The following is a 27,076-nucleotide window of genomic DNA, read 5'->3' on the forward strand; positions in this document are numbered from 1 at the left end:
TGGATGATAAACCTCTGGCTGAAACTCATTTCTGCCAATTAATGAACTCCCTAAAGGTTCACTTCGGTGGCTATATTGTTGACTACATTGTGTCGCGAAGGGGAAAGTGGAAAAACATCTCCCTGGTCTTTACTGATCGACCTAATCTATTGCCTACTTCCCTTGAACTCCAAGATCTCATGCTTGCGTGTCGGATACCTCTATCTCCCCATGAGGACAAATTCATCTGGAAGGGGACCCAGTCAGGGGATTTCTTAGTCAGATCTGCTTATAGATAGCTCTTGAGACCCAATGAAGATGTTGAATGTTGGAAAAAGATCTGGAACCCTCAACTTATTCCAAAAAATTAATTTCTTCTGGTGGTCCCTTATGCATGGAATTTTTTTGGCTCAGGACAATTTAAGGAGGGGATTCCAACTATCTAACAGATGTGTCCTATGTAAATCGGACGAGGAATCTATCAGTCATCTTTTTATCCACTGCCCTTTTGCTTGGCACTTGTGGACCATTACCCTAAAAAAATGTGGAATGCAATGGGTTTTCCATGATAACATACACTAGTTCATTAATAGATGGTAACCTCCTACCCACCACCCCCTGATTATTCAGCTATGGAAGCAAATCCCTCATCATATTTGCGGGAGTGTTTGTAAAGAAATAAATAACAGAATCTTCAGGGATGCTGAAATCTCCCTAGACAATATTTTATTAGCTGATTCAAAATGCTTATGGACAATATCTCTGTGACTAGATGGAAAACCCCCTGCAATCCCCCTACCTCGACTGATTGGAGAATTGCTGAACATTGGAAGCTCCCCTCGAATTTTAAGCTCTTCAACAACACTTCAAATATCAACAAAAAAAGGACCAAATGGAAAGCCCCAAGTCCCTCATGGCATAAACTAAATTTTGATGGGGCGGCCCACAATATTTGGCAAGTGGGAGGTGGTGTTATTTGAGATCATCAGGGGGATACTATTGTTGTCTCTGTGGGTAGCCCGAGGAATCATACTGTCACTCAAGTTGAGGGAATGGCCCTCCTATGGGGTCTGAAGTTCATCACTACTATAGGTATTAGAGAACTGGAAATTGAAGGCGATTCAAAAATAATTGTGGAAGTTGTCAGTGGTAGATCTGTTGTTGGTATGTTGCAAGATGGCTTACGATGTTGGAGGAGCACTGATTTGTTGCCAGTAATCACCAAGGAGGTCTTGGAGAAAGAAAAAACTAAGTCTTAATGAGGATTCTAATCAGTTGTAATCCGATGGAGAGCATTAATTATCAAATTTTGAACTTGGAGTGGGAACCCCCCGATAATGGAATGGGTATGCCACGTATCTGCATATGGCCTAGTCATTAGTCCCAAAATAATGTAAGGGGATTAAATAATGATGGTACCTATTGGTGAAGTACCGATATCAGGAAAGGCAATATTTTATTAATCATCCGGACGAATGACATTGGCGGTGATGAAGGCAATAGCTGGTCTCGGCTAAATAATATTGGGCGGATTGATGGCTCACACGAGAAAAATAGATTTCGTGGTGGGGAAATTTGTTTAAACATGACTTGCAATAATCACGGTGATTATTGCATGGTTTTATTTCAGATTTTGTTGGGCTTGCTTCTCGACTCTACTTCTGCTCTTAAACGGCTCTATATCTTCTATGCCTTGTTTTTCATTACTACTACTAAGCTGGAGGAAGCAATTATGGGGGGTGATAGACTGAGACTTGAACCTGATAAAACAGATGAATTCAAAGCCAGGTCGACCGTTTGGTTTGTGTGCACGGAAGGAGGCATTGATAAATCCATGGAGAGCATGAAAGGAAATGACAAGAGACTGTCGAAGCAGTTTGTGGCTTCCTGGGAGGACAGAAGGGTCACTATGGGTGAAATCTCATTCAAAGTTAACGAAGATGTGATTGCTCAGGCAATCGAAGAAACAGAGTCGCATCTCGGATACCACCAGTCTAAATCAGTTCTTTTGTGATGAGGAGAATCTTGTGAAGCAATTTGGTGGTTTCAACTGTGAAGAGCTTCCACCGCCATGGGATGAGGTTTGCTACATCATCATGAAGTATTTTACTCTAGAAGGACGGTATGGGGTTTTCTATTACTATCACCTCCCTTTCCTTAATCATCTTAGGAATAAGGATCTTATCTCCATCTCGTTTTATCTATTGCATTCTATGGATACTAATGTGAGAGATATCGTTGAAGCCAAGAAGAAAATCAAGGACTTTACCATTCTCCACCAAGGCCTTATCCTCCGCCTCTACAATTTCCACCTGGCCCTCTGTCCTCCCCACGCGATTTCGATCCAAAATGTGCCTGAATGCCACTCTCCGACCATAGCCGCTACCAACCCTGACATAAGCCCTTCTCTCTTGCTCGAACCTGGGTCCTCTAGTAAGAAAAATAAAAAGCGTGCTTGCCACTCAGAGGATTTAAAACCCCCAAGAAAGTGAGAATCCAACGAATTGACTCCAATGTGGAAATTACTGACGAAGCTAACAGTCCACGTCCCTCAGTGAGACTGGAGTCCAAACCCCAAGAGAAACCCTTGAAGGACCCCTCCTCATCCCATGATACTAGGGATACCAACCCTTATGATAATGCGCCCCCCCCTCATTCCACCTCGTCCCCTCATTCTGCGAGCCCTAAAAATTCCATGAGCCCAGATGCTGGATGCAAATCCAGGGCCAACTCTTCGTCCCCTACCCTCAAGTTTGAAAAAATGGTGGTGGTGGAGGAAGTGAGCAGCATCAAGGAGGAAGCCAAAGGCAAGCTGACGGATTTGGAGAAGAAAGTGGACGACATGAACGAGAAATTGTAGGAAATTGCCAATAGAGTGGATGTCATTGAGAAAAAGTTGCATGATGTCTGCATGTTCCCGTTGAATGTCATGCACAACTCTGTGACCACTCTTAGTCTCTTGCAGGAAAGCACCCACAAAGGAAAAGGAAAGGAGGATGAGGACTACAAAGACCTCTTTAAATTCCTCACCAAAGTATGGGCGAGGAAGCTCCTTCCCAAGAGAAGCCATGGCAAAAAGAAGTAACTTTGTTAGCTATGGGGTGGTTTTTTTATTTTTTGAATGGCCCTCATGGCCTTACGACTTATAGTTATGGTTGTTGGTCAATCCTAGACTTAGTTATCTTTTGCCCTGCATGACATATTTTAACAAAGACTTTTATATGCTCTATTAATATGCATAGTATGTTTAAAGTTTTTGATAGAGGAAAGTTTAGGAGGCTGTGACTTTGTTGTTTCTCTGCTAACAGTTGCTTATCTACTATTAATTTGACTATATCTGGGTCAACCCCCTAGTTTTGGCTGCTTTTAATATCAAAAACATGAGGAAAGAGTTTTGTGTTTTTTGATTTTTTTTGTTTTGTAACTTTGAAAAAGATTAATGTTTCCATATTTTCAAAAAGTTAAAAAAGTAAAATAAACATTTTTAAAGTCGTGTACACTCCCAAATTATATTGATTGTATTAGAGTAGTTTTAATTTTTTACCACGTCATCGAAAAAAATAATTAAAATAGACTATTATCCACTACACCATGTCATCCAAAGGCAACACTTATTAAATATTTTACCCATTACTTTTTCGTTCGTCAAAAAAAGTGTAATTCCTTATTGTGCCTCAGTTAGATTTTACTTGATGTGTCTAGAGATAATACATCATTATTTAATAGCTTTTTTAAAATATTAATATGTGTAAATTGAATTTCATTGTTTCAATGTTGTCGTACTTAAATAGTTTTTTTTTCTAAATATTAATTCTTGCAAATTGAATTATCAATTGAATGTCTAGTAATAATGGCATATTGTATCTTATGTGATGATGTCATTAGATAATTTAATATGATTTGACATTTGAATTAATGAGAATTGAAATATGTAACTTAAAAAATAGAAAATAAATTGATGTACTCTATTTGTAATAGTAAAATAAATTGAAATAAAAAGATGATTTGACATTTGATGTAATTATTTTATATTTTTTGTTGACAAAAATAATTTTATATTTTTTGTTGACAACTAATAATAGTATTTAATATTTATAAGACAATTTTAAGACTAATTCCACTTTTGACGAGGCTAAATTTTCTATCATTTCATGAAAATATCATGCTTTTCATTTCAAAATATGCGCATGAACTATATATTTACTTACCTAAATGTTAGTGTTTTTTTCTTTTAACAAAAACAAAATTTATATTACTATTTCATTAAGTTATTAAGATAGTTTTGATGTGTTTTAATTACTTTATATAGTAATAATAATTATCTAAGCTTCAATTTAAACATTTTTATCTTGATAAATTACTTCTTTTAATTATATTGAATATTTTGATTGAACAATTTTTTAATATTTTTAATTTTTTGTTTTTCATGAGAAATAGTCACAATTAAAACTTAGAGATTGTGCTACATTTGTTTTTCATGAGACCTAGTCACCACGTAGCACATGGTACCTTGTGTCGTCTCTTATACTTGACAGTGGATGTTGTTTACCACAACCTTACATCTATTTCCTTCCCTAGTATCATCGCTTTGAGGTCATTATATGGAATTATATAATTGTATTATATTTAAGTTATTAAGCAATAATAAATATCATTTACACTATCTACTATTATACAATAATTTAAATTATATAGCATTATTTTATAATTAGAAACGACATTGTTATATATAACTACATTGTATTACATTATTAATCAATAATAGATATTTTTTAAATTCTATGTACATTATACAATAAATAATAAACTAGTTTAATACCATTTTGTAATTATTTAATTATTAAATTAATATCATTTGTAATAATAGAAATAATATATATTTTGGCTAATACTTAAATTTATGAATAGCATACATATACAATAGAACAATTTAGATTAAATTAAACTAAATATGATAGTTGGATACAAAATCAAAGCTAGTGTTATTCATTATAGAATATGATTATCAATGCACAAAAGTCATTAAAGGGGTGCAAGGTTGTATGGACTTTTGAATGACTAGACTTCATAATGTATCAATATTCAAGAATATATAATCATAATAACATCTTCATAGTCAATAACGTGCATATGAAACTAACGCAAAGCAAGTATGGATATAAGGAAAATAATGGCATAATATAAGTTAAGACTCTCAACGGTGAGAAACAAGTACAAACAAGAGAAGTGAAAAAGATGATACAATAGATCAATTGCAACAAAGTCAAACCAATAATTTTTTGGTAACAAATCGTACATACTCAATGAAAAATGACACCTCGTAGATAATTTCTAAGTAGCTTCCTCCCTTGACACTCTCTACAAAAATCCCTCAAATGAATTGTCTTGAGAAGTTTAAAGAGCTTACCCATACATCTCTCTCCCTCTCCCTCCCTCTCTCTCATTCTTTCTAGACGTCTATCTTTGTATCTTTTTGTCTCTCCATCTTCCACTATATATTTATATCTCTCCCTCTTCTCTCCATCTTTACCTTTCCCTCTCCTCTCATTATTGCAAACATAACATGAGCCTGTTGGTTATGGAGTCATGTACAATTGATTTAAACATATCACTTCTTCATTGGGACCATTGTCACATAACCAACATCATTTTTTAAATGACCTACCAATCAAGCTCATAAACTACACAAATGTATGAAAAAAATAGACCAAAATTTCTCATAATTGATTGCTAGTTAAGATTAATATGTCAAAGAGTTCGTATTATTTTACAATCTATGAAATCTAATAAGAAAAAAAAGTTTTGTTAACAGCCATAACAATCTATGAAAACTATTTAACAAATAATATAGGATATAAGTATTCAAACAGTTCTAGTTGTCTATGAAAATAACTGAAGGAATGTATCTTAAATAAGACCCATTGACCGAGACATTCAAGAAATCCTCAAATTAGTTTCTGGCTGTATACCAAACATTCAAGGTCAATATAAATGCCTTCCCACAAATCATATGATTGGCAACTTAAAGATAAGTCAAGATAGACATACCTTCCCACAAACCATCCACGCAACAGTAGTGTCAACTACTGATTATTTTCTGAACATTACTAAAATTTAAAAAAAATTCTCGTGCAACTTCTCTCCAAGAAAGGGATAAAAAACACTATATATTGATGCTCATGAAGCATAAAAATATTGCACAAATGCAGCGTATGGAGAGAGCCCCTCCAAAATGGGGTCATGCCCTTGCAAAAAAACGAATATAGAAGTTCTCATGTTTGCAAAAATATGCAAATAACACATCTAACAATATACCATCCTAAATAACCTGCTCAACTAGCTGCCATTTTTATTTGCTAGTTAAATACCACAATCAAGTGCCTCCGATAATAATGAGGAGTCCTCTAATGTCTTGAACACAAATGACTTTGTAATAAACTTTTATCCATTGTCCTATCACCTCTCAGAAGTTACCACTTCTCTCCGAGCAATGAAGCGAGGCAGCTCTACAAAAGATTGACCAAGCTCTGGTTTATATGAATTATAATAGACTTAGCCCATTAAAGTTAGATATTCCAGGCTGACGGTGACCAACTATAGTTCAAAATCATATACAATACATTTGAAAATTTATATTGTATCATACAAACTAATGCTGCAGCTTGCCAAAGGGGGATAATTCTACTATATAGCACAACTTGTCCCTGATCTCCCCAACTTTTCTGAGAAGTGTGCTTCTTGTTTATTCTTGCCAGGGATAACTTGACCAAAAACAACAAAGTCCCACTATCAGATTCTGCATTTATACAGAATGACCATGTTAATTTGTCCTTTGATCAATGCATGCTTCTCCTACCTACCTCATAGCCCCCATTTGCTGATTCTCCTCTGATCTAAAATCTTTACCAAGATGCAGGTAGCTTACCAATACATGCTCCTCGTGCTCTATGGATGACTATGACAGAAATTTATACACTCTTCTGTGATGCACATGGTTGATAGTTAACAATGTACAAATCCATGGTAAGCAGCAGGCAAGGGGCAAATGCTCAGAAAGACTACTGAGTAATTGCACATATTTTCACCTGATTCATCATCAAAGAACATTTTGGATCCTGTACAAACTCATTTAGGGGGAGTAGGACAAGCTGAACGATCTCTATGTCGTTGCATCAATTTATCCTTTGGTGAAGATGTCTTGCCAGCTAAACGCCGCTTCATTTCCTCTGCATCACACGCATGTATCAAAAAAATATTAAAAAAAATCTTCTATGAAGAAAAACACTTCACACAAAATACTTACCTCGTTTTCGCTCGAGTTCCTGATCAAGCTCTTCCTTCCAGATCCGTTGGCGTTCCGAGAAGATGAAACTACAAAGCATTTATTGTAAGAGCATATTGCTAAATAAATCACAAAAAAACCTTAACAATAGTTTATATATCAGAACAGATGTATGTTTTATGTATGCTATTCCGAAAGAACAACATGCATGTCAGACATTTCTAGCTATTAGGAAAATACCTTGGGCTGGTTGGTCCTTGATGTGTTTCTTGGTTAAGACCTCTCCATTCATTTAGCCGTGGTGAGGAAACTTCTTTCAGTGGATTGACATTGGTGCCAGAAGCAGCTCTTGCAGGACTATATGAACTTATGCTTACATCGCTGTTGCGGTTGCTCCTGTCAGGTGAAGCACCATTGGAACCTTTACTAGGTGAGTTGCAAATTATTCGTGCTGGTGTACCATCACTATCATCAATGTCATTTTCTTGATCTTGAGTTGCATTCATGGTGTTGTAGAACTCTTCATAAAGTGGTGTTTGCAGCTTTTTTAATTCTAATGCCTGTCATGATTGCAATTACAACATATTGAAATTAAACATGTAGAATGATGACCATACCACTTCAAAATATAAACATAAACCAAACCTTCTCATCCAGGAATGTTCTTATTTTTGATTCTGTAACCTCCTCATCATCATCATATAGCGGACGTCCACATTGAAAACTGAAACCATTTCCATCTGTTTCAGAATTCTCACGTGCAATAGATGATTTACGCATGTCATAACCAAATCTCTGTGAGGCCCTCACAGCCTTACTTTCCTTCAATTTGCACCCCCATTCATCTTCAATGCCTGATGGCTCTGACATAGGATTAAAACTCTGAAAAACAAATACTAAAAGAATTAGAAAAACAAAAATAAATATCCCTAGCTGGTCCAACAAAAGTAACTAAAAAGGATTTTCAGCAATTAAAAAGGATTGATGCTATTGTGGTCAGTGAAATCAAATGAGATTGAGCTCAAGTGGTGTATCATCTGGATTTTCATGGTGGAGGCCTGTGTTATATGCTTAAAAGTACATCATTGAATGTTGAATCAGTTTCTGGACATGGCATACTGCAGCAACAAGGCCAGGGAAAAGTCCAGGTGAAACTGACATAACAGATACCCCTCGGTCATGGCATCTAAGCCAAAGGACACACCACAAGGGGACTTTACTAATTAGAAAAATACAGTGTGACCAATGAGTCAATTTACACAGATTTTAATTACGATTACGTATTTAAACAAAACTGGCCTTGCATAGCAGACATCAATGAACTATAACATCTATTTTGGCCTAAGCAGGTGTTTATGCAAGGTGAACACACCTTTCTAAAGAAATCAGGTCCAATAGAGTCAAGCCGCACTGAACAATCGATATCCTCCTCCTGATGGTAGTTATTAGACATTTCACTTTTCAAATGTGAATCTCGTACATCTTTTGCAGTTGACTGTCGTATTGAAAATGCCCTTCCAAGTGAACTCCTTACACTCCCAAGATTTGGCATATCTTGCATGCTTTTAGCTGTACTCAGAATACTGTTGATATCAAGGCTGCATTAACAGAGAATACAAATTTTTTCAAATAAAATAAGGCTCCAAGCAACTAAAATGCAAAATGTCCTCTAGTCAAATACCAAGTGATATGACAGAAGTGCAGACAGGGAAAAAACTTTAATGAGAAACAGTTCTAAAAGATTAAATATAAATCCTAAATATTATATATTTTGAATACAAAACATGGAGATGGGCGTGAAGAATTTTTTAAAGCAACCACTTACGAGTTCCTGATGAAAGCAGTTGACTGACGTAAAAAATTCACTGAACGTTCCTGAAATTATGCAAATGAAGAAGAATTGAATATCTACACAAAGTACCCTTTGGCTTGTAGGCAAACACCAATACTTAAAAAATACAATACTACTTACCAGAGCAGAAGCTCTCACAAAAGGATGTGGATCTTGGTAAGTTCCAACAGCAGAGTACCTAACAAGAGGCAGGGGATCTTGGCCATGACCACGAGCAGAGGACCTAGCAAGAGGATGTGGATCTCGGTAGTCCTTAACAGTAGAGGACCTAACAAGAGGATGTGGTTCTTTATAACCCCCAACAACGAAAGGATGCTGTAAAATCAAAGACAAGAATCAGTAATGGCGCCATAACAATTATCAATGGAGAGAAAAATAATCAAATAAGAGAAAAGATATTTGAAGACAAAACCTGGAGCAGTTCAGTTGCAGTTGGTCTCAAATCTGGTTCTCTGCACAAAGTATGCAAAAATCAAATTGTTTTCAAAAAACTGCTACAGAATATATAACTAGAGAGAAATACTCTACGCACTTGTTCCCATACTCCTAAGGAAACTCTATTTTAATGTTTTCTAGCTACTTGACTGAATGAATATCTTCACAATATCCTCTCTACCACCAAAATAAATTTAGTTTAGTGCATTATAACTATCGTTAATGATAAAATCTCACCACTCCAATGTTTCTATTAATTATTCTACAGATATCAAGCTTGACAATAATAGGCAACACAAGTTCATCCTCCTTTGAATTAGTCAAAGCCAGGGGCTTTTAACTTATTTATCATCAAAAAAGAATAAACTTTAAGTTTAGCTCATATATGTAGAACTCTGAAGTCTTCTTTAGGTGCAGCCGTATAGAGATACTGCTATGAAACATATAACTAGAGATAAATACCCTCCACGCTTCTTTTCATACTCCTAAGGAAAGATTAAATGGTAACCTAAGATAACGATTTAAACAGCCATAGAAATGCATAACTTTATTTTGAATGAATATCTTCGCAATGTCCTCTTCTGACAAAATAAGTTAATTTAGTTTTTAGTACATAATAACCAATGTTAATGGTGCAATCTCAATATTGAATATTCCATTCCATGTTTCTATTAATTATTTTACAGATTTATCAAGCTCACAAATAATAGGCAAGACACAATCATCCTTCTTTGAGTTAATCAAAGCTAAGGCTTTGATCTCATTTATCATCAAAAGAATTACACTATATTCAATTATGTATGAACTGGGAAGTCTTCTTTAGGTGCAGAAGTAGCATATAAGGGCAGGAATATCATGTTTTCCCAATAATAGGCAACATACACTTGTCATCCTTTGAACTAGTCAAAATCTTTAACCTCATTTATTGTAAAAAGAATTACACTTCAATTTAGATATGAATGAACAGTTAAGTGTTTCTTAGGTGAAGCAGTAGCACATAAGAGTACAATTTATTAAGAATAACCCTATTTAACATAAAGGTATATAAAACTTGAAAGACAGGCAGAAGGGTATGTTTGCATCTTACAATGAAGGACACTATTATTTCAATAAAAAACTGAAGGTTGGAGAGACAGAAAACACATGAAGCTCAAACTGAACTCAAAGTGAGTACAACTTTCATGGTAAGACGCACAATTTATTGAATTATATTTTAGAGGCCATACTTTTTTTAAAACGCATCTCTTATATTAGATCATAATAAAATTGTGTTAGTACAGCAGGAAGTAGATCAATGGCTAAACTCTGAGCAAATGCCATCTTGGGTCCATCCCTTGAGAGAGGTGAGGCACCCACACCTGCCTCAGCATCAAACTCAGGACTTTTGAGTTTTTTAACATCCTTCCAAAATATATGCATAAAAATTATTGAACATGCAATAACTGATCACATTGCTGTTACTTCTTTACATGCACATGCAATACACTGTTTTTGGTAGAATACATACTTCTTCAAACATTTCAGCAGAAAATCCTTTCCCTCTGCTGAGAGATGGTCAGGAATTGGTGGATGTGACTTTGTTGTCCCGATGTGAAATAATGCTGCCACCTGCAAAGGAGCACCATGCCAAATTAAGAATTAGACCCTGAAATACAATGTATGCAGTTTAGCAAACAAAATATTATTTGGCCTGATATAGACTTTAAGTATATTTATAAACATCGGTATATAGAGATATATACATGTGTTCCCCCAAAAAACCAACAGATATGGGTAGAATATTGAATACACTTACATTGTTGTATGGATAATATTAAATATAAAAATATCTGCAGTTATTTACACCTAAAATGTACTACTTGCCATATTCCCACTTAAAAATATCAAATTCCTGATCTAAAGAAAAAATTACTAGTATGCTCCATAAAGAAAGATAAAACTTTCTTGGGAATTCATGTCATAAAATATCAGATTACAGCAAGGATCAACTTGCAAGTACCTTGCTGGCATGTTATATCGTAGAAAGCAACTACCAACATTACACAAATTTTGAAAATATAAGACAACTAATATATACATGTATTAAAAAGTGGAAATTCCTCATCAAGGATGCCTTCCATTATATAGTTGAAAGTGTTTCAAAGACAAATTCAATAGTTGAAATATTTGATTCAATCATGCCTTCCATTATATATTACAGCAAATATAGGCAAATAAAAATACATATCCATTGTAAGAGGAAAAGTTTTGACTGCCACCTCTTGAAATTGTTGGCTCCACGGAGGTTTTCCTGTTGCCATTTCAATTACAGTACAACCCACGCTCCAAATATCAGCAGACCTAAGCAACACATTAAAGTTGAGACTTAACTAATTGCTTTTGAAGTGATAACATCGTAACAGTGGAAAAGACCTATTGACTTGCCACATTTAATGGCAGTCAACAGAGAATCTGAAACTATACATAAACTATACATAAAGTAGAATTTGCAAGTTGTCCACAAAGCACTGAAACTGGATAAGTGCAGAAAAAGTATTTAAAAAATATAATCAGGTCCAATTACAGTGACTCAAGAGCACAAAGGAAACTTCCTATAAAATTTTAAAACATTTTTAAATAGTAGCTGTAGAACTAATGTATTGAATATTCTTGAGTTCCATTGATCTACATTTGATCATTTGTGGACATTAATATAATTATTCTTATTCTTATTCTAAATGAAACCTCAAAAGATCAAGATGTCCAATGAAAGGAATAATCTAGAGAATAGTAGCTCAGTTATTTTTAATGTTTTACTTATTTTGGCTTTTTGACCATTTTTATAATAATGTGGAGAAGCAAGCAAAAAAACTTGACACTAAACCTAGAGCAATGGTCAAGAATATTGTATCAACATACTCTATCAGAATCTTTGCTTCGGGACGCATAAGTGTCAATGCTCTTCTATGTCATTGAATAGCTTTGTTTCTATACTGATATGACCAACAGAAAGCCATTTTAATATTTTATTGCTTCTCTCTTTGCTTCAGGCCAAGTGGCTTTCAACAACTTCAGTGGCTAAATCTTTTGATGCTTAACTGATCTCAGTTGCATTATTTGGATGATATCATATTCTTATTTATATAGTTACAATCCATTAGGTTATCCATTGGGCATTGAACATGCCAAATTTTAAGTTCTGATGAATGTTTTTTTGAATGAATCTCATATTAAACAGTGAGACTCTGTTCAGCATGTGCAGTGCCTCATTAAAAGACATCTGCCTACTCAATTTATTATCTCTTTCAGCTCGAAGCATAAATTCTTGGAATTTATGGCTTGAAAGCCCACCGTAATGTCTAAATTATGGTCACATGCCAATTCATAAATGTGAATCTGAATTCTTGGTGAATCACATAGATCAGCACTATATGATGACTATGTTAGTAAGTTTGAATCGCTTTCTGGACTTCTAAACAGCACCATCCCTCTACAAATTTATATTGATACAATTAATCTAAGGGCCTTGCACACTAACTAATTAGAGCATGCTCTATACTTCATGGAAAATAAAGACTTCAATTGAATACTCCCACAATTTTTTCCCTCATTTTGTGTAATTACTCAAGTTCAGATTCCATTGTAAAAGTAAATTACAACCAATAATAGGCAACTCGGTAAAAACGTTTAACTTCTCAATAATCCACTTTCCAGAGCCTGTCACATTTTTTATAGTATCAGAAAAGGTCATTCTGAATTCAGAACTCACTACCAGTGTGAAAAGCAATGACTATGGCAATCAATGATATTAGTTCAGGGTAAAACTCCTGTCCAGAGTGTCATCTGAGAATACCAGGTGTTCTATCATATTGTCTTCAGTCTGCCAGATCATAGAAACTTTGTTCTTGGCTCAACATAGTAGGGTGATTTCTTTGCCATGTGAATTGCATTCATTCACACCTACCCAATATTAACAATTAGAGTGCATCCTATTTGTCTTTGGACCCTTACTATAATTGAAAGCAAAGGTAATCGGAAAGAGGAAACTCCATTTCAAATAATGGTATGCAGGCAAATTGACAAAATGAAACAACTAGTTTGGTATTACACAGATTATTTATTGGTTAGTTGTGCTTTGTTTGCAGATGCCCCCAAAACCATTACGATTAAACAACATATAAAAAATGTGAACTGGGGAAAATAGGTTTAAGAGACGTACAGGCCATGCCCAGTTTGACGAATGACTTCAGGTGCCATCCAATATGGTGTGCCTTTCATTGACTTTGCTCCAGTGACTGTTGCCTACAAAGTGGAGAGCAATATCAAAAAACATAATAGTCATTACCAATATTACAGATACCAGTTTTTGAGGCCTGGTAGGATTCAATACCAGCTCAACTACTTGCTTAGATGCACCAAAGTCTGCTAACTTAATGCAACCCTTGTTGTCAACAAGAATATTTGCACCCTGCAACTCAAAAACAGCAGTGACACTATAAGTAAGAGAAAAAGCTAAGTTGAATTTTGACATTTGCCTCCAAATTAAAAACAGCAGGGGCTTTAATAAATCAGAACAGTACTGGCTCTAATAAATCAGAACAGAAATAAACATGAACATTTTTGACATTTGCCTGAATTTTGAAAACAAGTGACTCTAATAAATCAGAACAGTTGCAAAGTCAAACAGCCATGGTCAAGTATTGAAGTCTTTCTAACAAGATAAAAGGTCTTGTATTATCTTAGTTTATACAGATAAGCATATAAAGGAGTGAAGAGGTTTTTCTGTGCCAGCAAAATAAGCATCCACTACCATATACTATTCCTGTGTTATCTCTTTCCAAGACTGCATATCACACTGACATCAAATACAATACTTCGGCTAACTTTTTGCACCAACAACTTCATAGGAAACAAAAATGTTTCTTGGCCCTGTCCTGTCTTAGATGTATTCACTTTAAGGCATTATCACAATTGAAACGACTGAACACTGATTAAATTACCTTGATATCCCTGTGCATGATACCATTCTTATGAAGGTATTCCAGACCCTGAAGTAGCTGTTTTGTGTACATTCTAATGACCTAATCAAATAAATTAAAGGATTGTTAGATCACGAGTGTGCTATATTTTCTATGGAAAGACTTAACTGTCAAAAGATAATTCTCACCGGCTCTGTGAAAGACCCAAACTTGCCAAGTAGAGAAGATATAGATCCACCAGGAACAAACTCCAAAAGGATATTCAAAGCCTGCTCTTCTCTAGCAGTTCCAAGATATCGCTGATGAAAAGAGGCAGTGATACAAATAGTGATCAGAAAATAAGTACAGATTCAAGAAAAAACGAAAAATGTATTCAAATAACAATATGCAATGAGTAGAATGCTTCATACCACAATGTTTCTGTGGGATAGGTTGCGAAGCAATTTAACCTCCTCCTCAAGCTCTCTGATATGGGCCTGAACATCACAGTATCCCATTATCAATTGGAAGTAACATAGAATTTGCAATAAGCGAGTAACAATCAAAACTGGAGAATAATTACGTCACTGGCAGATTACAAGTAAATTCTACATAGAAACTAAAGAGAAGACCCAATTGACAGTGGAATAAGATTTGAAAAAGGAGAATATAATTATTTAGGAAAACATTACAGCAAGGAATCATTTAAATAGAATGTTCGGACAAGCAGTTGGTATTTTTTGATAATTGATAACATTATAGCATTAACATAATACATTACAGAATATCATAGCTCATATATCTTAATATGGATATTTTTTCAACACTGGTAGCTATAAACCTTAAGGTGACATCCAATATGGTGTGCCTTTCATTGACTTTGCTGTTATTATTCCAATGCATAAATCCAACATTTAAGATAGGTGCCCCTCCAGGTTGACACATTTTGGTGTTAAATAGATATCCATATCTAAGACACCTGAGCTAGTCGCACTTGGGGTCACATTGATTAAAACAAATTCTGTTGTTGTTTATGGACACATTTTTTATATTGGTAAGATGCCGCGGTGATAAAAACTAATTCTTTTGTTGTTTATGGACACATTTTTTATATTGGTAAGATGCCGCGGTGATAAAAACTAATTCTTTTGTTGTTTATGGACACATTTTTTATATGGTTAAAGATGTCGTGGTGATAAAACAAACTCATTTTTTGTTTATGAAAATATTTTTTATGTTGTTAAAATCCCAAATGATTTTATTCGTATTTGATATTTTTCTTTATCTACCTTGTTAACTAATTAATTGTGGAATTGTAAATGGAGTTATGCCATTGGAAGGAAACCTTGTGTTATCAAATTGAAGCATTACATAAGTGGGTGTTTTACGTGGTTTTATATTCCTAAGCTTGTGGACAATGTTTTGAATATATCTAAGTGTACCATTAACCAAATCTGCTTGTATCACTAGCAGTAGCCCACATATATTAATATGGATTTTTGTTGAATGTTGAACACCAAGAGGTATCAACCTCGACATGCCTATCCTATTTTTTAAAATTTAAAAATTCAAAATTTAGGATAGGTTCCGCTAGGTTGATACATTTTAATGATTAATGAAAATCTGTATTTAAGACTGAAGCAGTAGCACTTGGGGCCACATTGATTAAACAAATTCTTTTTGGCTTTTTAATGAGCACAATTTTTATATAGTTAAGATTCCAAATGACCTCATTGATATTTGATATTATTGTTATGTAATGCTTCAATTTGATAGCTACATAAGGTTGCCTTTTCATTGCAGACAGATATGTTTTAAAAAAAAGTGAATCATTGACCAGATCTTACTTCCATCCATAAGTTTGCAATGAGCAGCACCCTGGCACAATTAGCAACCATTTTTTTGACATATAATCACTCAGCATCCGATTCCACATCATTATTGTTCCATGCTATAGTTGCAATGCTTTAGTTGGTAAATTAATGATTAGAGCTTGGGTGGCAGGGAAGAAACCCTCAGTACATTTTACCAAACTAGATTTTGATGGTGCTTCAAGTGGGAACCCAAGTTCAGAGGAAGAAAGCTTTCTTTTAAGGAATGATAAAGAAAAATTTAGCAAGGAGGAGCTTAGTTCTTGTCTAGGAAAAATGTAATTAATCTGAGTAGCAGGTATTCCTTAACGATTTAAGGATTGCTATCAAATCAGACCTCAAAAAAGCTAATTTGGAAGGAAAATCCTAGGTTATCATTTTGGGGGGCTTTCCAAGGGCTCAACTACCAGTTGGAAATTGAACAATGGAATCATGGAAGCTTGCTCCCTTTGTGGCAGCTAGAGTTGATCTTATTTGAGCATTGTTTCAAAGAAACTAACAAATAAGTGGATTGTCTAGCAAATGTTGGGGTCGATTTATTGTTGCTCATGGCCTTGCACACTCATAGACATGAATCATGTGCAGGGCTTTCCCCCATTCTAGCCCAAGACACCAATAATTTATGTTCTTGATTCTTATCTATGGGCTACACTTGTGTTGCTCTTGCCCTTCTTTAACATCCATTAGAAATATCGTGCAAGAATTGAAGCTGTTCGATATCATACATGTCTTTATTAGCCTGCAATAAGCTTTCAATGTCAGCATTGTTTAAGCATGCTTTTCTTTGTAAGCCTGTCCCATGTAGAGTCTTCATTATTTTTTGTCTTATCGTAAATAAGATAGGCAATGAAACCCAGCGACATGTTCCAAGCCCTTTTTGGCGTGTCCCTATTTCTGGGACATCCCAAAGATGGGGTGGCGGGGGAATGGGTCAGGAAAATCCCAGTGTTCCACGGAAATGCAGTTCCTCCCCACAGGCCCAAGTCCCCCCGTCCCCGGAACTTTATCCCTTTGTCCCCCATCTCCCCATCCCCAATGGCCGTGGAACAATGGAAAATCCCCTAGTCGTCCCCAAAATCTGGAAAATAGTAGGAAACATCTTTGATACACAGGGACAGCAATGATTCCCAAAGGGGATGTCCCCCCATCCCCAGGATGGTTGGAGATGTCTGTGACGTCCCTTAACTGTCCTAGGGGCAGCCAGACATCCCCTAACCATCCTAAGGATGGTCAGCCGTCCCCCTTTTCCCAGCACATTTTAAAAAAAGGACTCAAATGCTTTAAAAAATATTTTTTTTATTTCTTTTTGTGGGCCCCAACACCTCAGCAATAGTGCATAAGTGTTTGATAAATTTCATACACATTAAACTACATATGCCAGTTCTAACTACAACAAGAAGTTAGGAAAACAATGGGGATAGGTGCTGCAACAGATCTGTCCAGCAAGCACACCTCAATTTCACAAACACCTAGAACTTGGTAATGCATATGAAAGCGATTATAAGTCTGCAAAACTGGATTTTTCACTGATATGAGGGGTAAAAATGTCTGAATCACTGCCAAAAGCACTTAGAAATAATGAACAGCAGTCTGGTAATAAATTTCACAAACACTCAGAACTTGGTAGGGTGTAAAAAAGTGGTTGCAGGTCTGCAACATTGGACTTTTCACTGATATGAAGGATAAACAAGTCTGAATCATAGCCAACAATACTCAGAAATGTGAGCAACAGCTTGGTACCCAATTTCACAAACACCCAGAACCTAGCAGTGCATAAAGTGGTTGTAGGTCATAATAGTGATAGAATACTATCAAAATATCCTCTAATCAGGAAAAAACAATGAACTACTTGCAAACAAGTGCTGGAATGAATCAATGTCAAGTCTGGAAACCACTGTGCAAAGCTCAAACTTAATTGCAGGTCAGATATTCAACTGTATGCAGGTCAAAACAGCTACAAAATTCTCCAAACACCTTCCCAAAACATCAAAGAACACCTCCCAAGATTACCCAACAGCAACGTACACCACCAGCACTAGCAAACAGCAACAGAGAGGCCAAGAAATGAGGGGAACCATACCCAGCCGATCACGACGGGTTTGCAAGAGGTACGACCTGTACTGGGACATACTTTTTAGGCTGGAAACCACTCATACTCCTTCAAACTCACATGCTTGGGCTGGAAATGAATATCAATGGGAATGGCTAGTGTAGACTAATCATAACCATCAATATTGGTGGTCAAACAAGGGCATCAATTGAACACAAATGTTATATGTTAAGGTTCTATAATGTATATATAAATGCTGTATCCATGTTTTCATATGAATATAATGTATATATGCATGTTTTATCCATGTCTTCATATGAGTATTTAAAACTTCCCTATATTTTTTAAATTTTCTCTATATTTTATATAGTCGTCCCTTTGCCATCCCCAAAATTGGCAAAAAAATCGCCCTACCGAAAACATGTCCCTTGTCCCCTGTCATCCCTGTCCCAGAAACTCAGGGTAACGTAGTAATTTAGCAAAAGTGTGAAGTTGTTGAAGTAATAATGCTTGAAACACAATTCATAGTACGAGGGTGTCATATAAAATTGACAATTGAAGAAAACATTCACTCATGGGCTTACCCTTCATTGAAGTTCATAAAGAAAATTCTAGGGCAGTATGACTTGGAAAACACAAGTGTTGCTTGCTCTCAGGCATCCATTTTGCAGACTTTAGAGCTAAATTGCTGGTGCAGATGGAAAATGTTTTTGTTGGAAATCTTATAGCAATTTTTTCTCTCTGCCTCAGTAGACCAAGAAGTAAATCCAATGGAAGAAACGCTCCCGATTCTAAAAGATACCTTGGATGAGAGTTGCATGATTATTTGGATTCACTTCAAAATTCTGTCTGATCAAAAGGACAAATTATTCTTATTTGCAAGAATATGTTAGCCTATATGGTCTCATTAAGGGTTCTTTGTCATGACAATACTTTGAGGACAGGTATTTTCATTATTCCTTCTACCTTTGGTGTGCCATATGTTCCCATGTTTGCCCATTCTTGGAGCCAAGGGTCTAACTAGTACAAGTTTTCAGAGACAGATTCACCTACAAAGAAAATATTGGAAGCACTGGAGTGGTGGCCAGGAGGAATGGCTCAATAGAGTTATTAGTTGAAGTCTGCAATAAGAACAAAGCCACAGTAGTTTGAAAGGTAGTGGATTGACACTTGGCCTACTTCAATATGAGGCTAGCACCTTTTGTGGCACTATCATGGGTACTTCAATAGAAAAAGGTAAATAAGACTAAGAGTTGATTGAATTCAACAAAAAGTAATACATGAAATAAAATCCAACTATTGAGCTTAAATTTTAATAATAACCTTGTGAGGTTTAGATCCATCGTGTAATTAAATTTATAGTTCAATTCTATGTTACCCATTTAGAGTACGAAACAATTTGAAATTGAAATTAACCTTGAAATGCTTGTAGAGTCATCAAAGGTTCGGTATTTTTTCACATCAAAACGATTTGCCAAACACTTCCCAAACCTATGTGATTCCATGCATGACATGGGAATTCCAAGCATTACTTAATTTTTCAAAGACAAAATCCCTAAAAGTAAACATTTAATGAATGCATTCAACAGTTTTTACTTTTTAGTCACAAATACACCAAACAAGGAGGATTTTTTAATTGTTGTGCAAACAAAGTCAAGTATTTGCAAAGTCAAACATAGCCAACAACTAATAAAACTCGGACATGCATGCATCATCTAATGTGAATTGCAAATCTTCATTTCCTTATGTTGTGAACTACAAATCTTCACTCATATATCAAGATAGGGCAAACAACAAAAAATGTGGGTTTTGTATTATATTATTTACTAAGTTACCGGTTCGGGTTCGGGTACGGGTTCAGGTTCGGGTACCCGGTATGCCGATATGGCAAAATTTTGAAAAGGGGTTTGGGTTCGTTAGTACAAAAACATGTAAATTATATATATATATATATATATATATATATTGATATTTGTGAAGCCTGTAAGCATGAATTAAAATTTGCATGTCACATAGCATCATATAAACAACAAAACAAACATAATTTTGTTCACCCTTTCTTCAACCTGCTCTCTTAAAACTTTTGTTTGCAACACAAATGAGGTGAAATGAGTCGATAAAATGTTTTAGAAATCAATTTTAGGTTATAACTTTCACTTTTTACAAGGCAGAATTGAAAAAAAAATTAAATTTGCATTGTTTTTTGACTTTACAGGCGCCCAGCCGCCTGGGTTCGATTGGGTTCGACCAAGGTCGAACCCACTCTGGGTTTTTTGAACCCTGGTCGAACCGGACCCGTACCACGGACCTGGTCGAACCCGGACCCACACCAGGGGGGCCCAGAGTCGAACTCGGTAACCTAGATTATTTAAAATTAAATACTTTTTTGAAATGAAAATTATTATTTATATAATTTTAATAAATTAAAATAGTATGACCGAATACTATCAAATTTATATAGTATACTATATTTATCATTATTAATTTATTAAATATAATTTTTTTTTATAGGGTAAACGTTTTTGATCCGGAGCTATGAAGCAAGAAGGTCATAAAAGGGGGACTTCATTCCCAAAATAAACACTAAACAATAACACCCCAAAAGGGTTTGAACCTTGATGGCAAGAACAACACCACAACTTAACCATCATGCCATGCCAATACTAACAATTTATTAAATATAATTATATAAATTAATAATTTAATATATATTATTAAATTGAAATGTTTATATATAATTTTCTGAAATACAAAATATTGTATAATTTACTATATAATATAGTTTACTATGTTATTGGGTATGCCCAGAACCCGCACCACACCCATATCATCAAGTGCGAGTACACTACACCCACTACGCTCAAGCCCCAGTCCCGAGGATTCACAAAATTCTCTTATCAATTTTCATTTGATTGTCAATTCTGTAATTGTAATGATTTTGGCATTTGGCATCGATCAATGATGAAGTTTCATACTATCAAGTGTATTTAGTTTACTATCATTTATCTTTATCTTTTTGTATCAATGTTTACTCTTGTTCAATTTGGCATACCATACCCAAGGGAAAATATGTCATACCAACATACCCATATCTTGTACCCATACACATTCTCATTCTCGTACCAGCAACTCAGATATTTTAACATTATATAATTTTAAATTTATCTTAATATTTTAATTATATGAATAAATTAAAAGAGTAATATTAAATACAATGTACTATATTAGTGAATATATATATAGTCTATATATGATATTTATTATTAATATGATAATATCACATCTCTAGTGCATACATGAAATGGTTGCATTAATAAAGAATTAATTGGTGTCATGTACTCCAATAATTTACATTCCACATCTACATCTTCACCTTTCTACTACCCTATATTAATAATTTAAAATTAGGATAATCATATTATGATTTGTTAAATGAAAAATTCTAAGATAAGCATCCAAAAAATGAGGGTGGATAGACAAAGGTGCATCTTAATGCTTTAACTTTGTCAAGCATGCCATCAAAATTGATGCAGAAGCTTGAAAATTGATTAAATACATAAAATCTTCTATAAACACACACATGCTAGACAGCCTCAAAAAGAATCACTTTAATCCTCCACTCATTCTCCAAGAATCAAATACACAATATACCCATCCATCATGCCAACTGCATATATTCGGGTAGTACTTCCTTCCACTCTTACTCTTTATACATGCTTAATATGTCATTGCTGCACACGATTTTTAGCCATTCTGGTTAGGAATACAGTACAGTTCATATACATCTAATCCATCTCTATATAAGTAGTGAATTTTTAGCCATCTTGCATATACATAACTAATATATATCAGCAATAAAAGTTACAAAGGCATGCTAAAATACATCTCTTGTCCCCAGCAGCACAGACACATTAAACATATTTCCCCCCTCAAGCTCCATATAAAAAAAGAATCTGCACCTGAGTATACACACAACACGAGTATTTACACTATGGAAACATGTCAATACTTAGCTTTAGGTGTTTTGATACATTTTCATTTTAAAAAATTTACTTAAGTGGAAATATTTTGTAATTTGTTAATTAAAGATCAATGGTGATGTTTTCTTCTCCTCTCTTCTTTAAGATTATTTTTTTTGTGTCAGCTTGGGGCTATCCCTGGAAGTTGGTGTCTATCCCTGGGCTTCCTTGGTTCCCACCATATATTACCTCTTGGTATAATTAACACAGTACATCTTTTAGCAGTTGTTGATAACTTTCAGCAATTACCATCTACTATGTATACTGCAAAAGCCCCATATCAAACATTACATAGACCACAAAAGATAAATGAACAAGAGTAAACATTGATATAAAAAGCGGGAATACGAAGTGGACTCAAATGAAGTCCTTTCATTTTTTTCCTAACCTGAAGTCACTAGTTCAACCTTTGTTGTGGTAAAAGAATCCCTTACAACAACATTGCAAACAATTCCATTCCAAGGTTGAAGGTATGAAAAAAAGACAATGGAAACTAAGCAATTAATAAAAGCACAATAACGTGGATAAATTTTACTAGCTATTTTTCAATAACCTAATAACTTCATGGGCCCTTCCATATTTACCTTGGCAGAAGATTTTGAATAATTTTCACACTTATAGCTGCTAGTGAGAGGAATTTATAGTTGTTAAGTAATTTGAAAGAAGATTTAAGATAGTTTTAAAAAAATTACTGGATCCCAAGCATTAAATAAAATAATACATGTATAGGAGCACAAATCTAGCTCCCTTCCACCACTGTAAAGAAGTGCTGTTTATAGCAGTGGCAGCAGTAATGTTTTGTGACAAGATTCAGTTTCATTTGGAAAGTCCTTATGTTTTTTCAGCGACATTCATTCAATTCAGTTATGGAACTCTATGGAACACATCCTAAACCTTATGCCATTGAATCACAATCGATGTGCATGGTTATCTGAGTCGTAGATGGCATCATATACAAGTCATAGAGTAAATGCATTGGAAATAGTTTGACCGATTAATATGGTTGTTTTGCCAATTTATATATACTGACTCAACTTAAGAAGCAATGCAAAAAGAACTAGAAATTTGTTTTCTTGGTGTGGTCCATTCCTAGTCAAGTCTTTAAACACTACATAAGTCCAGTCTCAAGCATAATTATGAGAATGTATTAAGAAGAAAATCCAGAATCAAGCCACTGACAAGTACAATATTAGTAAAATGGAAACCCATCAGCAAAGCGATATGTCAACAATTGGCAATTGGAAGTTTTATTGCCCACAAACCAATGAATAGACACCAAAATATATTCAATGAGTTATCAAAGATCAGCATTCTATTTTGAGACTGTCCTTTCACATGCAATACTCAACGCCAGGCAAGAATTTATTATTTACAAGCAATAAGAATTATGAGGCTGCACAAGTCAATGACAGGAAAGACAAGTTTGGTCTTCTTATTGATATAGAATTCTTCATGATAACCTACCAATATTTTACTCTGCAGAGAGAACTAATTCTGGACACAAAAGTACAATGAATCTGACTGGTTATCAATCATACTTCTTTGCTAATCAATATCTGTTGCAGATTGCCAGACAAGACTATCGTGATTAGAGGCTATAACATTGAAATTGAGTCTCCATAGATGACCTAAACTCAAACAATGTGACTAACATACTTTTAACAAGATGACATAATTAAAGGCCAGAAATAACAGTTACTACAAAATTTTAAAAATATCGTCAACACCCTACCGATCATATAATGTAACTAGCCTCATGCAGTGGAAGCGGACCTTTAACTTCCCAAATCAAAAAATGAATATTTTCCTTTACCTTACCATAACACCACTTAAAAAATATTCACTCCAAATCATGAAGATTTTAATTTTCCAAATCAAAAACTTCTGTAAACACTTAAAAACTATCAAAACAAGCAAGTAATTGTGGTCACTCACCTGAGCTTTCTCCTTTGATCCATTATTGGATGCAATCAGCACCTGCAAACAGGGTTTTACCAAAAGCAAAATCAAAATTAAACAGAAAATAATGAGTTTACACATTGCCAAAACACCTGAAAAAGGGATTTCAAACAAAACCCCAAATGATGCAACAGAGAAAATTCGGATCCTACTATCAAACCTCAGAATCCCAACCAAAAACGACAATCAAGCATTACGTCCCGTTTTCTATAAACTTACATCAAACTAACAACCTATTCCACCTGTATTGCTTCAATCCATTTTAGATATAAAGGTCCATTGAGTGAAAGGCCTGCTGGGGATTGTGATCTTAGAGCCCAATATATCATAACTACTTTTTCAGCTTCCTTTCCAGCAGAACCGATAAGCGGTTTAAAAAGAGACAAAAGCCCATTAACCCTAAAGCAAAATCATCAACCAACAGAAACAAGGGTTTTACCAAAAATCCTAAATGACTCGACAGAGAAGTAGGGTTTCACAATGTAACCTGTGAAATCAAACTGAAATTTTCGATAACTCATTACCCACAACTGAGTTTAAAAATTGAATCCAACTAAGAATTTACCTGTTTGACTGCCAAGAGCTCGCCTGAGTCAAGATTCATGCCCATATATACCCTGCCATAAGCCCCACAGCCAATAATCTCACCCTTCCTCCACCTAATAGTAGGGGGGTCGTTTTCCTTTGTCATTTTATACATATCAGAGCGCCTCAAACTCGATCCGAATCCCACATTGTTGGCTTCAGATTTCCTAAATACCAGAGAGCGCCCAACAGAACCAAAATCATCCTGCATTGCTGAAACCCTGATCTTCTTATATAATTGTTGAGACCCTGTTTCTGATCATGCCCAGAGAGTATTCGAGAGAAACTTGGAACAGAACTTTTAGACAGAAAATATACTGAACGGACTCGGATTTTTTCTGTGAACAAAAATATATGGGTATTGATTGTTATGATTGAATGAAAAGAAAAATGAGAGAAACAGAAGAAATTGTCGGTGTTAGCATTTGAATTTGCTGTGGTGTTAACGGTCATCTATTGGGGCCCTCTGCACCGTTGGATTCCGTATCCAATGGACGAGGTTGATTGACATAATTGCGCTTAAACCAAACGTTGGGGTACTTTGGATTTTTTCTAATTTTTTGACTTTATTTCAAATTTGTGGTAATGTTGAAGATTAGGTTGGGGTTTTTTAAAAAATTAAACTTCTTTTAATTGGAATGGAAACTTTATGTTTTGTGGGGTTCTTTGTCTTACAATTAATTATTCACAACGTTGAAAAGTTATAAAAGAAATGATTACTTAAATTGAGCAATTAAAAACATCACTCTTATAAATAATATAATCAATACATGTTCATTAAACAATTAAAGTGATTGTCTAAATAATTAATTTGCATATAAGAGTTTGGGATTAATATTAGAGAATTGAAATAAATTTTGTAATTATTGTGGAAATAAAATAAATTGAATGTGAGATATTAGTTTTAAATTTAAAGAAAATTATAGTGTATGTAAAAAGAAATTGTTGAGATGTCTAAAATTAAAAGTTAGTCAAATATTTTTTTGTTAATTTAGAAATGTAAATATGAAACTTTGTGGTTCACATGTTCAAGTTAAGAGGTGATCTTTGTAAATGCAAACTTGAACTTGTGCACAAAGCTAAACTTGTAACTTATAGATTTCATTTGGTTAAATTTTGTATTTGAAATTTGTTTGCATTTGTGTATGCGCTCTAAATTTGATAAAGTATATTTGTTGTTTAGAAACATCTTAGGGAATCTGATACGTTGTGGGGGTCTTGTTCTTGTTAGTCAAATACTTAGATAAACTGATTTAGCAATAGTGGACAAAGATTGAGAATAGCAAGAAAGTGTGCAATATGCTCCTAGGTTGATAATGTAATGTTGATGTTATCCTTTTTTAATATTTTTACAATAGAAAATGTGCTTGGTAAATTCTTTTCTTAATCGCAAATTAGTCCAAGATTATTCTTGTGTATAAGGGTTAATCTTAAAACAAACCATCATTAACGCTTTAATCAATTCATAATGGCTTATAGGGGAGGGAAACATGGGTTTAATTTAAGAAAATTTATTTTAGAGGCTTGGGGTTTAAAGTCATGACTATAGAAATTGTCTAGCTCAATTCCACACCCATTGATCTAAACTAAGGAAACAAAAATTCTAGATGTGGTGATTGGATCTAGATCCAAGGGATGAGCAATGATGGGAGTGGGTTAAAATATAGTTATTTGCCAACTTCAATGTAAAATATGTCATCTTACACACTAATTGATGCATAAAAGTCAACCTAGTCATAGGGCATGAATATGTAATTTTCACTATTACATTTTGTCCCCACCTTAACTTGCAATTGAGCTACCATGAAAATACATTTCAAAGTAAAATCAAGAAAGTTTACATGGAATTTTAATCTTTTCTCATTCAAATGATACTTATGATCCAAAATTGGCTCACACACAATTTAGTTACATGTTGATTGGATAGGTGGTAGGTTTAATCTTGCTCACACAACAAAAGTTGATGCAATGAGTGTGGTGGACTACCTACTTCATGTGGAAGTGGGTGAAGGATGTCATTGATGTTAGGTTGTGGTGTGTTTTCTCTAGATGAAGAGGTTGATCCTTGGTTAATTCGAAGAGAGTGTCTAATGAGTAATTACATGTT

The 27,076-nt window shown here is 34.7% G+C and overlaps 1 protein-coding gene across 1 annotated transcript; it reads right to left on the reverse strand.

Moving 5' to 3' along the window:
* Positions 1 to 6,129: 6,129 nt before the first annotated feature.
* LOC131064122 (mitogen-activated protein kinase kinase kinase NPK1) lies at positions 6,130 to 25,376 on the reverse strand. The gene is made up of 17 exons (XM_057998150.2): positions 24,950 to 25,376; positions 24,361 to 24,402; positions 14,917 to 14,982; positions 14,695 to 14,805; positions 14,528 to 14,608; positions 13,918 to 13,995; positions 13,747 to 13,829; positions 11,807 to 11,888; positions 11,056 to 11,156; positions 9,526 to 9,565; positions 9,234 to 9,428; positions 9,087 to 9,136; positions 8,634 to 8,859; positions 7,907 to 8,143; positions 7,502 to 7,821; positions 7,283 to 7,350; positions 6,130 to 7,205 (listed from the first exon to the last, which is right to left on the reverse strand). The coding sequence occupies exons 1-17, from the start codon at positions 25,178 to 25,180 to the stop codon at positions 7,105 to 7,107; spliced, it is 2,112 nt and encodes a 703-aa protein (XP_057854133.2). The 5' UTR covers positions 25,181 to 25,376; the 3' UTR covers positions 6,130 to 7,104.
* Between the last annotated feature and the right edge of the window lie 1,700 nt (positions 25,377 to 27,076).

The sequence above is a fragment of the Cryptomeria japonica genome, chromosome 5 (genome assembly GCF_030272615.1).
Source record: "Cryptomeria japonica chromosome 5, Sugi_1.0, whole genome shotgun sequence".
In the NCBI taxonomy this organism is placed as follows: Eukaryota; Viridiplantae; Streptophyta; class Pinopsida; order Cupressales; family Cupressaceae; genus Cryptomeria; species Cryptomeria japonica.